General features: G+C 38.3%; 1 protein-coding gene across 1 annotated transcript; it reads right to left on the reverse strand.

Moving 5' to 3' along the window:
- Positions 1 to 218: 218 nt before the first annotated feature.
- LOC112502668 lies at positions 219 to 9,894 on the reverse strand. Its single transcript, XM_025106644.1, has 5 exons — positions 9,430 to 9,894; positions 7,456 to 7,570; positions 7,171 to 7,252; positions 6,073 to 6,124; positions 219 to 386 (listed from the first exon to the last, which is right to left on the reverse strand). Exons 1-5 carry the CDS (start codon positions 9,793 to 9,795, stop codon positions 324 to 326), a joined length of 678 nt encoding a protein of 225 aa, XP_024962412.1. The 5' UTR covers positions 9,796 to 9,894; the 3' UTR covers positions 219 to 323.
- Positions 9,895 to 13,144: the final 3,250 nt, after the last annotated feature.

A 13,144-nucleotide genomic window follows, 5' to 3' on the forward strand; every position in this document is an offset into this window, starting at 1 on the left:
AATGGTAACATAGACTTTATCCTCTTTGAAACAATATGACCACGAGAAGATTCAGGGATGAATACATATAGAGCGGGGAATACGCCCCCACCCCAGTCCATGTGGGTTTGGGAGAAGGAATCCCCACTGGATAAGAAACCCTTAGCTACCCATTTAGTAAATAAACAACATAAAGTGTATATATATACACACACATATATATATATATATATATATATATATATATATATATAAAGTGGGGTAGGACCAGAGAGATAGAAATCAACCATATACCCACAGCTAATATTTCCATCCTTGCAAAGCTAATTAATAGCAATAGAAAATTAGAAGCGGTCTGCTAACTGTGGGAATTGTTGTAGCAGCCATGTCACCCCTCTAATGGCAACCTGCATACACTCATTCAATACAAAAAACAAAGCCTCAGCCACTATCATATAGAATATATAAACCGTTTTATTCGTTTTCGTTATAATTTGACTCTCCCTCCGTCTCAAAATAAATATCATAAATGAAAAAGACATGCAGTTTTAAGAATGTGCAATTATTAGTTCATATGGGAGCTACTACTAAACAATGAAAACCAATATGATCACGACGATTTTGGTTCACGAGGTTTTTCATTACTTGATCACGTGTTAGTTATTTGACTAATAGTCAAACGCTACTTTAGAAATGTGCAACCAAACTTTATGAATTTTCAGGGAGGAGAATAAGGAGGTATAGAGGATTTGCAGGATTGAAAAAATGGATATTATTGAACAATTGCCGTGGCTTTATACAAACAATACAACAATTGGAAAGAGGAAATAATTGGCTAAAAATGTGCAATATCACAACAATTAACTAAATATAAAAAATACACATTAAATGGAATTTGAATGTGGGTTTGACTTTCCTTTTGCTTGAGGTATGGATTGATCCATAATACGCCCTGCAAGATGGAGGATCCGTTGGAGACTCCAATCTTGGATCGAAGAAAAAGAAATGGTCCTCGACCAAGTGGTTTTGTGAGGACATTGGCTAGTTGGTCCGCTGAATGTACGTGTTGGACCCGAAGAGTGCCATCAGTCACCTTTTCACGCACAAAGTGATAGTCCAAGGCAACATATTTCATGCGTGAGAGGTATACCAGGTTTGCACAAAGATAGGTGGCACCTGCATTGTCACAAAGAAGAGTGGGAGGACCCGAAACAGATACGCCTAGTTCAAGAAGTAGGTTGTTCACCCAAGCTAATTCCGCCGCATTTGCCAAGGCTTTGTACTCGGCCTCGGTTGAAGAGCGGAGACCAATTTTTGGCGTGCGGACTGCCAAGAGATAATGTTGGACCTGAGATAAAGTATATAAGCGGTAGATCTTCCTCCATTAGACACACCTCCCCAATCAGAGTCCGAGAAGGCTCTTAGATCAAGTGGAGAGCCACGTTTGAGATACAAACCGTGATGAATGGTTCCTTTTAAGTAACACAGTACTCTTTTTAATGCTTGCCAGTGAAGTTGACTAGGCGAGTGCATAAACTGAGACAACTTATTAACCACAAAAGACACATCCGGGCGAGTGAACACAAGGTATTGTAGAGAGCCTACTAATTGGCGATAGGGTGTTCAACACCACGTGAACCATCTGTGGGAGAAAACGAATCGGAAGTGCTTAGAGGAGTGGCAAACGACTTTGCACCATCCATTTTGAACTTGGTCAGCAGGTTTTGGATATGTTGGTGTTGGGATAGAAACAATCCATTGGAAGTGGAAATAACCTCTAAACCAAGTGATGTAGCATGCCGAGATCTTTAATAGAAAACCTTTGTGCTAAGGCATCAATAATCTTTTGAAGAAATTGATTGTTGTTTCCTGTAAGAATAATGTCATCCACATAGACTAGAAAGTAGCAAGTCAAAGGACCATGGTTATAAGTGAACAATGAGGGGTCTGCTAATGACTTTCAAAAGCCAAGGCGAAGAAGAAACTTTGTAAGTTCAATATACCAGGTGCGTGGTGCTTGTTTTAATCCGTAAAGAGACTTATGAAGCTTACAAACGTGGTTGAGTAAATCCGGGTGACATACCCGGGGGTTGGGTCATGTAAACTTCTTCCGGTAAGTGACCATGCAAAAACGTGGTGTTGACATCAAGTTGTCTTAAGGGACAATGTTTTGACAAGGCACTGGACAATACAGTACGAATGGTGACCGGCTTTGTGACGGGACTAAACGTGTCAAAGTAATCTTTATCATATTGTTGATGAAAACCTTTTGCGACTAGGCGAGCCTTATATTTATCAATTGAGCCGTCCGGTTTCCGTTTGACCTGAAAAACCCATTTGCAACCAATCCGTTTGTGGGAATGAGGTACAAATTCCCATGTGCCATTCTTGAGTAGGGCATTGAATGCAAGGTCCATCGCACTACGCCACTGAGGATCTTTGAAGGCTTGGGTGCGGGTAGTTGGTTCAACATTAGACGAAACAGGATAAAGAGTGGATGTAATGATAAAGTTGGGGTTGTAGTATTTGGGGTTAGGTTTGGGAGTTCGAGGAGGTAAAGGTGTAGGAGAAGCGTCGGTCGAGGAATGGTTGGGAGTGGACGGCGAGGAAAAATAGAAGATTGGGATGAAGGAGATGGATGAGGTGAGGTAATGGGGTTGTTAGGTGGGTTCAGTTGAGAGGGAGTTGAGGTAGGAGAAGGTGATTCTTGTATGGGAAATGTAGTAGGTGTAGTGGATAGGTTTTGGAAATTGGGTAGCGTATGGCAGGGGGTGTGAGGCGTAGGGTGGGGTGTTTTTGGAGGAGTGGGAAGGTAATTGGGTTATGATGGACCTCTTTGGACTGGCATGGATATATATGTTCAACAAATTCAACATGCCTTGAGTGAAATAGGCGACGAGATGATGGGTCAAAACATTTGTAGGCTGATTTGGAAGCAGAATAGCCTAGGAAAATGCATGGGGCTAATCTTGGGTGGAATTTTGATTTTTCATACGGTCTAAGCCATGGATAGCAAAGACATCCAAAGGATTTGAGTTTGTGGTATGTTGGTGATTTTCCATAGAGAATATCATATGGACTTTTGGAATTAAGGATTGGTGTAGGGAGTCTATTAATGAGATAGACGACGGTTTGAAAAGCATGGGACCAAAACGAGAGTGGAAGATGAGCATAATGGAGTAGAGCCAAACCTGTTTCAACGATATGATGGTGACATCTTTCAGCGATACCGTTTTGTTCCGGTGTAGGGGTAAAATGAGATATGCCTTGAGCTTGTAGATATGGACTGAGACCTATATATTCACCACCATTGTCGGTGAAGATAGAGATCAAAGGAGTTTTGAAGTACTTTTCAACCAACCTTTTGAGCTGTGGAAAGAGTGTTTTGATATCCGACTTGTGTTTCATGGGATATAACCATACATATTTGGTATAAAAGTCCACAATAATTACATAGTAATTGAAACTGTCAATGGATTTTTCAATTGGTCCCCACACATCAGAGTATAAAAGTTCTAATGGTTTTGAAGCATTAAAGGAATTTGCACCAAAGGGCACTTTATGACTTTTATCGATCGAACAAGAATGACAGTGAAAGTTTTGAAACTTTGAATTAAGGCCTAGAAATTGTGCTAGAAACTCAAAAATCCGAATTGATGGATGACTGAGTTTGTGGTGCCAATCAAGAAGTGAGACGGTTATAGTGGAGTTGAGTTGTGGTGTCAAAGGAAGGTTGGCATAGTAGATATCAAGAGGATTCCCCCCCCCCCCACATTAGACGCCCATGTGAAGATCCTTCACAAAGAAATGAGAGGGAAAAAATTCAACAGAAACATGATTAGTTTTACAAAGCTTAGCAACCGAGATAAAATTATTGCGTAGTTTTGGAACATATAAGACATTGGGTAAAGAGAGTGGGCGTGAAGGAGTGTATAAGTTTGCGTACCGATGTGGGATATGGAAAGAGCCTTACCATCGCCAAGGATAACTTCATCCGGTCCCCCATACTCAGAGAGTGTGTGAAGAGAGGACCAGTCAGATGTAATGTGATGTGAAGCTCCAGTATTGAACATCCACGTTGGGGATGAAGAAGTGGGTCGAGAGGTGGTGACATTGGCCATCGGGACGGCCGGTCTGGTGACTGCAAGATAAACATTATTGTCACGTAGGAAACGAGCAAGTTTTAGGCAATCCTTCGTTTCGTGGCCCCGGATGTTACATTAGTGGCAATAGGCTGAATTGCGATTTAGGCGATTTCCTCCAGAATAATTAGTGGAATTGGACCACTGTTGACGCCCGCCTTTAGGTTGTCCTGCAGAATTGAACCTAGACCGCTGGTTTTGCATGTCTTGAGGGGTCCTTGAATTGGTTCTAGCAGTGCTTCGTTGGGTGTAGTGGACCATTGGCAGAGAGGAAGGCATTGTGTCACCTAATTGTCTTTCAAAATCAACTAGCTTATCAAACAGTTCAGGGTACGATATAGGTGTGTCACGAACCTTTAGGGCAGCAGTAATGTTGTTGTACTCATCACCTAATTGCCCGAGAATGTGAATGAGCAGGTCTTCCTCGTCGATTGGACTTTGGACAAGGGCAAGTTCATCAGCAATTGACTTCATGTCGTGAAGAAATTCAGCGACACACCGGGTTCCTTTGAGGTTTTTTGCAAGCTTGGATTTGAGAGAGATAAGTCTGAAACAAGAAGCACTGGCGTAATTGGTGGTCAGCCGTTTCCATGCTTCGCGAGAGGTATCGGCCGAAGACAAGATAGGTTGGATTGTATCGGTGCAACTGTTGAGAATGGTGCTTAGGATAATTTGGTCTTGCCGGAACCACCGGGTATATTTCAGATTCGGCTTGGTTGAATCTTTGTCGAAGATAAGTTTTGACGGAGGTTGTTGTTCTCCGTCAATAAAGTTGTCAAGATCCAAACCGGTAAGTGTCGATTGGATCTGTCTCCTCCATGCGGGGAAATTGTTTGCATTGAGTTTGATGGGTAAGTGAGTAGTAGCGGTGTTGAACGACAGTGCTTGACATCTTTAGGGTTGGGAAGGAAATGAAGCTTTTTTTTTTTTTTTTTATCAGGAAGCAAGGATCGATTTCTCGTGTGAGCAAATTGAAGGCCCTGATACCATAAGAAGGTATAGAGGATTTGCAGGATTGAAAAACTGTATATTATCGAACAATTGTTGTGGCTTTTACAGAGAATACAGCAATTCGAAAGAAGAAATAATTGGCTAAAAATGTGCAATATCACAACAATTAACTAAATATAAAAATACACATTAAATGGAATTTGAATGTGGGTTTGACTTTCCTTTTGCTTGAGGTATGAATCGATCCGTAATAGAGAAGAGAATATAGCATCATCTCTATGTAGCAGATATATTGAAACTCTCCTCTCCTCAAGGGCTCTTTTGCGGAATAATCTGATGAGGTTTACATTTCTCACATGGTATCAAAGCAAAGCTCTACTATCTGATTTGCCCTGGAATAGACACTCTATGGCATCTTTGCCTGTCTAACCTCCGTTGTTAGAGTCTACATCGGCTAGACTTGAAAACTCTCTTCACTCCTAAAGGTTCTTTTGGAGAGTAATTTATTTGGGTTGGGGGGGGGTTGGAGAGTAATGTAATGAGATTCCACATTCTCACATGGTATCAAAGCCAAGGTCTACCATCTCAAATATCTCTTGCCCGCATCGAAGCTCTAGGGCATCTTTGCCCGTCGTTTTTAGAGACGGCTAGATTTAAAAATGTCTACTTCAGCTAGATTGAAAACTCTCCCTTCAATAATTGTTGGAACCCCCTTCACTCCTACAGGTTCTTTCAGGGAGTAATTTAATGGGTTCCATCCACTTGTCTCACAAACCTAATTCAAAGTTAATGAACCTGAAACCATCTCGAGTCTAGGAACCAAGACTCGACAGTCGACACACACCCGCCCCATTTACCTAAATCATCATATCAAATTGAAGAGCTAAAAGCCATCAGAACTCACATCCTATTGGTAACTATAAACAGATTTTGAAGCAGTTGCATGATATCAAGTATGAAAATTTCAAGCAAAATATAACAAGGAAAGCATATAACAAACCAAAGCAAGGTCTCCAGGCTTTACTGCAGGCTCCACGATGTCTCTGCCGTAACTGTTTTCAGAAGACAAAAAAGTTTTTTTTAAGTATATAATTTTATATACGGAAAATGCAACAAATAAACGCACACACCCTCCTCACCCTTGGTGAGGTTTGAATGTGTTACCTCCCATGAAGGCCAAAGGCCCGGATACCGCTAGGCCAAAGGCCCGTTGGTGACAAAGATAGTTAGTTCAGCAGCAACGCACAAAGAAAATCCAGTAACAACGGTGATTCAAGATTTTATATTTTTTGTAGGTTTATGACTGATACAGAAAGAGAGAGGGAGAGAGAGGGACTATGCCACAAAATCTATTAACATAATAACAAGTCTAACCAGTGGCCTTCGTCCCAACTGGTATACCGAGAAATAATGTATATTGGTTTGGTACTAATTTTGAAAAAGACGTGTTTGCTTGCTGCAAGTTGATCCCTACAAAGAATGTTTCTTGATAAGATTCTTGACATACAAGTGATGGAACCACCAAGAATGCATAACCACCAGCAACTAGAAGCAAACCAGAATTGCCCCAAATGACACTATATTTTCCAAAGCAATGACTAATAATCCCCTTAACCATAGGCTAATTTCCAAAATCCCGTAAAAATGTACTCAAGAGTCCCAAATGACAAACAAGAAAAGACAAACTAACCTTGAATTACCCATAAACAGAAACTCAGTTACTTTCAAGAAATCACAAAACAATCTCTGCGTTTTCCAGACATGTCAGTTGCTTGAGAGGATATTCTCTTTCCTGAGCTTTCATGGATCGAGTATAGTTGTTCTTGAATGTTAGAAAAAGGACCATTAATCCAAAATTTTGATGATATCTGTGGACTTCTAGAAATTATTGGAAGGTGTTCTCCCTTATAAAGATATAATCCAAACCCTTCTTCCAATTCAACAACGGGTATGAAATCTAACTTCTAGATCTTAAAGTATCTTGGCACATGGGTTTAATCGAGGCCCGGAGAAGTAAAAGGGCACAACTACAGAAATAATCACTAAAACTTTGCAATTAAGACGTACATTATCCATTTATCAGAACAACCACACTTACATTATTTTTTTCCGCCCATCCACAACTTCTAACCGATAAAAGCTGCATCCTTTGCTAAATGGAAAAGGCTTTCCCTTCCATTCTGCAATTATTTACACCGTCTATCACTTCATAGGAACTAGAATCACAATAAATACGCATAAAAAGAAATCCATACTTCAAGAGAAAAGATCACGACACCTCACAAAGGAAAGTTTGCTTTGGACATGATGATCTTAATACCTACTTGCACAGAAATATACACACAATTGGTATACACCAAATGGACTCAGTTCTTCAATATACCTAAGTGCCAAGTCACTCCAACAGCTGATGTATCTTCACCAGATATATCATCAATAGCAAATTGTAGATCTTGGTTAATGGTATAAATGAACTTCTCAAAAAATTCTAGTATAGCCTGCAAAAGTTGGTTGAAGCTCAAACAGTTGGTTTGAAAAAATAAATAAGGGAACACGGATTGAAAAATAATGGAATCTTAGACAAGATGCATGGTCAAATAAATAACGACTTGCTTCATTTCTATATCATTTTTAGATTTGTCTACCCCACCCTTCTCACCATTGTTCAACATTGTAGTTTAATGAATCCCTCCACTAATGAACTTTGGATTTTGTGGACATAATCCCTCCAATGATAAAAGTTCTGATTTTGGAGAAAACAGACGATGTAAATGTGAATTTGATAACGATTCAGCTATTAGAAAACAATAGTGCCATGTTAAGCAACTCTTTTGGTTTCCTCTTAAGGTCGTCATCATTTGACTTTGAATAATCAGATTGTATGTATAATTTCTAATAATTAAAAATATTCCTTTTTACACCACTTTTTTTATTTATAATACTTGTAGTTGTCTACTAGTTACAGATTTTTCCTCTAAATAAAATATATTTTTCAAGTTGAAAGTAGTTAGTTTGAAGTACAAAGTCAAAAAATGACAAACAATGGCTAACAGAGTGAGCACATAACAGACTAACGACGACTAAAAAGATTGTGATTTTGTTCCAACCCATGTGTATCAACTTGACTGGTCATGGGACAGGTTAAGTTTTAATGCTTTTTTGGGTATGCGCAGGCATAAATTTTTCTAGCTATTTTACTTTTTTAATCATAATTATGGGGTGGATGTGCACACTACTTTTTCCGTATCATGCTTTGATCGGTCAACAGCTTCCTCTATATAATTTTAACTACGTTTCTTTTTCTGACCGAATATTGTTCAGCATGTTTAGTACTGTTCCAGTTGTACTTCTCCAAGCGACTGGAAGTCCTTGAGGACAGCCTAGAGATCACGTATTAGAACTCTATATTCGTGTATTGCTGACTAAATTGCTGCATATGCCTCAATTGGCGGGTGGCAAAGATTCATCCACATGGGTATGCTTTCCTGGGTCTTTCAAGATAAACTTTGTACATATGTTTTAAACAATGCTCATAAAAACAGGTAAACAGAATGACCTTTTGAGGTTAAATTCCATGCTAAATTCTACTATTCGTACATATGTATAGATGTTTGGATTAGTGCACTCCATGACAGCATTTGGGGCCTATCCTATTTGGCTAGTGGACATGCGGTTTGGGGATAGTACCAGCCATTTAGGTCTACAGTTCGTTTGTTGCTTAATAAATTTGTCAGAGGCCCTGTCCTCCTTCCAGAAAAAAAAAAAAAAAAAAACTTTTCATATTATTACTCTCTAGTCCTGAATTAATTAGCCATACGTATTTTGTTTTACCCCCTAATTGGAGAAGCATTTTTGTCATTTAAACACCAAGCAATACTCCCATCAAATTTTGTATTTACTGTTGGCTCCGCCTCTAACTGATAAAATTACCTACAGCTCTAGGCCTTTTTGTCGATAATTTCCTTCTCATTAGCTGATCAGTTGGTTATAGCTTCAAGCATTGTTTTATCGTCTCCACACACAATAAGTCAATACTTCTCATAAAATTCATTCAACACCTATCTTTGTAGATCTGAGGTGATAAAGTAACTTCAATTCTACTAGATAATAATCGCTCTGAAACGCATTTAAGAATTCCGCATTAGCATTTAAGAATTTGCTTTCAGTTTCATATATAAATGATAAAAGTATTTCCACAATCTTTAGATTCTGAGATGGAGGGCCTAATTGTTATGAAGTTTGCTACAAATGCAACCAAAAATATTTATCAAAATCAAAATCCATTGCAAAATTGAAGTTGTAAAGCATACAATTTAACAAGAAAAAGTTCAGATTCAGGGTTTAGGCGATATCTTACCTTGCGGCCAACGAAAGGTTTAGGAAAAACAAGGTCTTCGTAAACGCAGTCGTCTGCAATGAGATCCACGACCGTCGAAAGGTTGCGGGAGTTTATTCCATCATAGAACCTTCTAACAACATCCGAAGACGAATCCAACGGATAAGAAACAACAGATGGAGGAGAAGATTCATCGTCTTCAGAGAATTTCGACGAGAGTACGGGATTTGGAGTACTCCTCAATGGAAATCGATCAATATATCCAATCCTTCTACTCGTTCGGCTTTCAGTTATCAAGTAAACGAAGTTGGAAGATGGCGATGATAATGAGAATTGAACAAAAGAGTTCGTCGTTGTTGTGGGGAGGGATATCATCATTGCCGCCATTTTTGGTGCTGTGGAGATGGGGAAACAGCACAGCTACAAAAAAAAATGAACGGTGGTGTTAGCGCCAAGACTACTGTTTTTGTTTTACTTTTTGTAATCAGGAACCATGGCAAAATTTGTTATTCTTATTTGAGTAAATTACGTTTTTAGTCCCTAAGGTTTGTAAATAATTTCGGATTTAGTCCCTGAGGTTTGTAAATAATTATGGATTTCGTCCCTGTGGTTTCAATATTTTGGTTTTCATCCTTATAGTTTGCAATTTATTTCTATTTTCGTCCCTGATGCCAAAAACACTACTTTAAGTAGGAAGAACTAAAATAGAAATGAGTTGTAAACAATAAGAACAAATAAAGCGATAAATTTAAATCATAAAGACAAAAAAGATAACGAATTATAAATTATAGAGATAAAAATTGTAATTTCAAAATTATAAAAACAAAAATAGAAATTTTTAACAAACCATAACGATAAAACGTAATTTACTCTTCCTATTTTAGAGTAGAATACGATTTTAGTTTTTGTGGTTAGTTAGAGTTTTCTATTTTCGTCCCATGCTTTCGAATATATGATTTTTATTCCTATAATTTATATTTGTTGATATTTTCGCATCTATAATAGATCAAGATATTTTCAAGTGGTGGTACAGTTTGATTATAATAAGTGAAGATATGAATATTTCTCACAAAATCATTATTGGCAGTTGATTGGTTTCTTGTTTTTCATATGATAGATCATGTGTTCGAGTCTTTTATGGCAAAAAAAAATCAAAAACATAATACATCTTAAAAGCTAAAAGAATAAGTAAATGACACAAACGAGATTCAAACCTACACCTAGGATCGGAGAAAAAACGTTAGCTAACCAACTCTGCCAAGAGATTCCTGTGTTTCATTATAGTTTCAAAAGTATATGGTTTTACACAACAAAATGATATAGTGGCACTTCTCACGACACTAAAAATTTACACGACAATGGAAGAAAGAAGTAGTGACCCTTGCCACCATATCCACTAGTGTGAGCTATAGTTTACAACTCATTGTTATTTTCATCCATATGGTTTACAATTCATGTTTGTTGAAAATTGCTATTTTCTTCCATATGCTTTCAAAATACGGTTTTGTCTAGGGACGTTCCAATCTTTTTAGAGGTCCTACTACATCCAAAACTTTTAAGTACATGTATATATAAAATATCAGAGAATAAATAATTTTGTCTATAATTTTACACAAGTCGATAAAAAAAACCCTAAACACATGTAAATTTAGGCTCCAAAATTTCAGGGGTCCTGTGCAAAATCTTATATTTAACATACTAAGGGATGACCTTGGTTTCGTCTATGTGATTTACAACTCATTGATGTTTTCATTTATGTGGTTTACAATTCACTATTGTTAAGATATCTCATACATAACAGTAAGTCATTGATTGAGAATTAACTTTTTCATACACCTGTTGAACATCTTGATATTTCTTGATCAAGAGCTCTTTTCCTTGTAAGCTCTGGTGTAAGTAGTCTCTTTCCTTTTGAAAATAAATTTTGAGGGCCTCATAGTTTAATCTGTCATGTTCCTTTTCTAAAAGCTCTTTTTCTTTCTTCTGTATAGTCGCTTTTAGTTCTAAGCACTCTGGTTTAAGACTTGTTTCAGTGAATGGTTTTGTTTGCAAAAGTTTTACATTTTCCACTGACAATTCTTGTTTCTCTACAGTTAGCAGCTCTGTCTCACGTTCAAAGAATAATTTTTCCTTTTCCAAAGATTTCCTTTTGGATTTTTTGACAGAGAGCTTTTGCTGTAGGTTAACGAAATCATTTGTCAAAGCAGATATGCTTTCTTCCAAGTCAGAATGGAACATACCTTGGAGTCGGAGTCAGATCCAGACTCTTCTCTGTCGTTCTCAACAGCCATCCCACAGAAATGGGCTTGGTCTTCTTCTTCGGATGAGGAGTCAGAGCCCCAGTTCTCCTGTTCAGCCATGAGACTCCTTTGTGATCGATTATACTTATACTTGTTTTTGTAGTACAGTTCATCTTTCACCAAAGTGCATCTACACTCTTTGGAGTAGTGCCCCATTTTACAGCATCTGAAGCATCTAACACCTTGTTTCTTTTGTTCCGATGGCTTTTCCTCCTTCTTGTTTGAAACAGAGGGAGGGTTCTTTCCTTCGAAAGCATTGCCTCGACTATGATCACCCTGCCTTCCTCGTTTATAGAAGACCTTTTTTCCCAATTTTTTTTTGAAATTCCTCGGTGATCAGGGCCAAGGAATGTGCAAAAGCACTGATGTCGCCGTCTTCAAAGCTAGACGCTCTGTCTTCTTCATCGCTCTCCATGACAAGAGCCTTCTTTCCCTTCCTCCTTTCTCTTTGGATCTTCGTTCTCTATGTGGCTGGCTAGATTCTGTCTCTTTTGAGTCAAAGACAAGAGCCAGAGGTCCACCCAGAGCGACCTTGGCCTTCTGCACTTCTTGCTCTTGAGCTTGCAGAGTCCCATACATGTCGTGTAGTGTCCATTGCTCTAGATCTTGATGTCACACCCCGCTAAAGCGGAAACACGAGATGTAACAGGTAAGCGAGTCACAGCAACAGTTAATAAATAATACCTTTCAAATTTTACAAAATAAAACGAGTTTAACACCTATAACCAAAATGGGATAGTATACTTCTTAAACAAAATCTTCAAATGCGAACTTAATCGGTCTTGCCACAAGTATGCTCCCAAAACAGTTCATTTCTTACTTAAATCCTGAAAAACATGAAATATAAAACAAGGTCAACTACAAAGAGTTGGTGAGTTCACAGGTTTTCACATGCACAAAACATTACAATGCATAAATCATTTATTTACAAACTTATACGTAAACTTTTGCACTTAATAAATGTAAATCTACCATGATGCTTAACTTGAGACGCTACTGAGCCTTACCTGACCAACGTGTCCCATTATTTTACGAACGACCATAAGTAGCCCCTACACTTACTTAGGTCCCACAGTTCGTAGTAGTACTAATTCAGCGGTGGTCCAAATTCCACATGATTAGACTAAGAAAACATAGGTAATGTGCACCCCTTTTTGGGTGGGACTGTCAACACAATAGCGGCTATCCACAATACCACGCCCGGGGACATGCCCGAGTTAACAAGTAGCGTTTACGGATGAGACTTTATTTGGAAACATACTCCCAAGCACATCAATTTAGAATTTATATCATAGTGCAAAACAGTAAACAAAACTTGACTAAACAGTTCTTTAGTCCAACGGTTTTGACTAAACAGTTCTTTAGTCCAAAGATTTTAAACAAAACATCGACTAAACAGTTCTTTAGTCCAATGGTTATAAATAAAGTATAGTTTG

Source organism: Cynara cardunculus, unplaced genomic scaffold (genome assembly GCF_001531365.2).
Source record: "Cynara cardunculus var. scolymus isolate 2C unplaced genomic scaffold, CcrdV1 Un_Scaffold_1750, whole genome shotgun sequence".
Classification (NCBI taxonomy): Eukaryota; Viridiplantae; Streptophyta; class Magnoliopsida; order Asterales; family Asteraceae; genus Cynara; species Cynara cardunculus.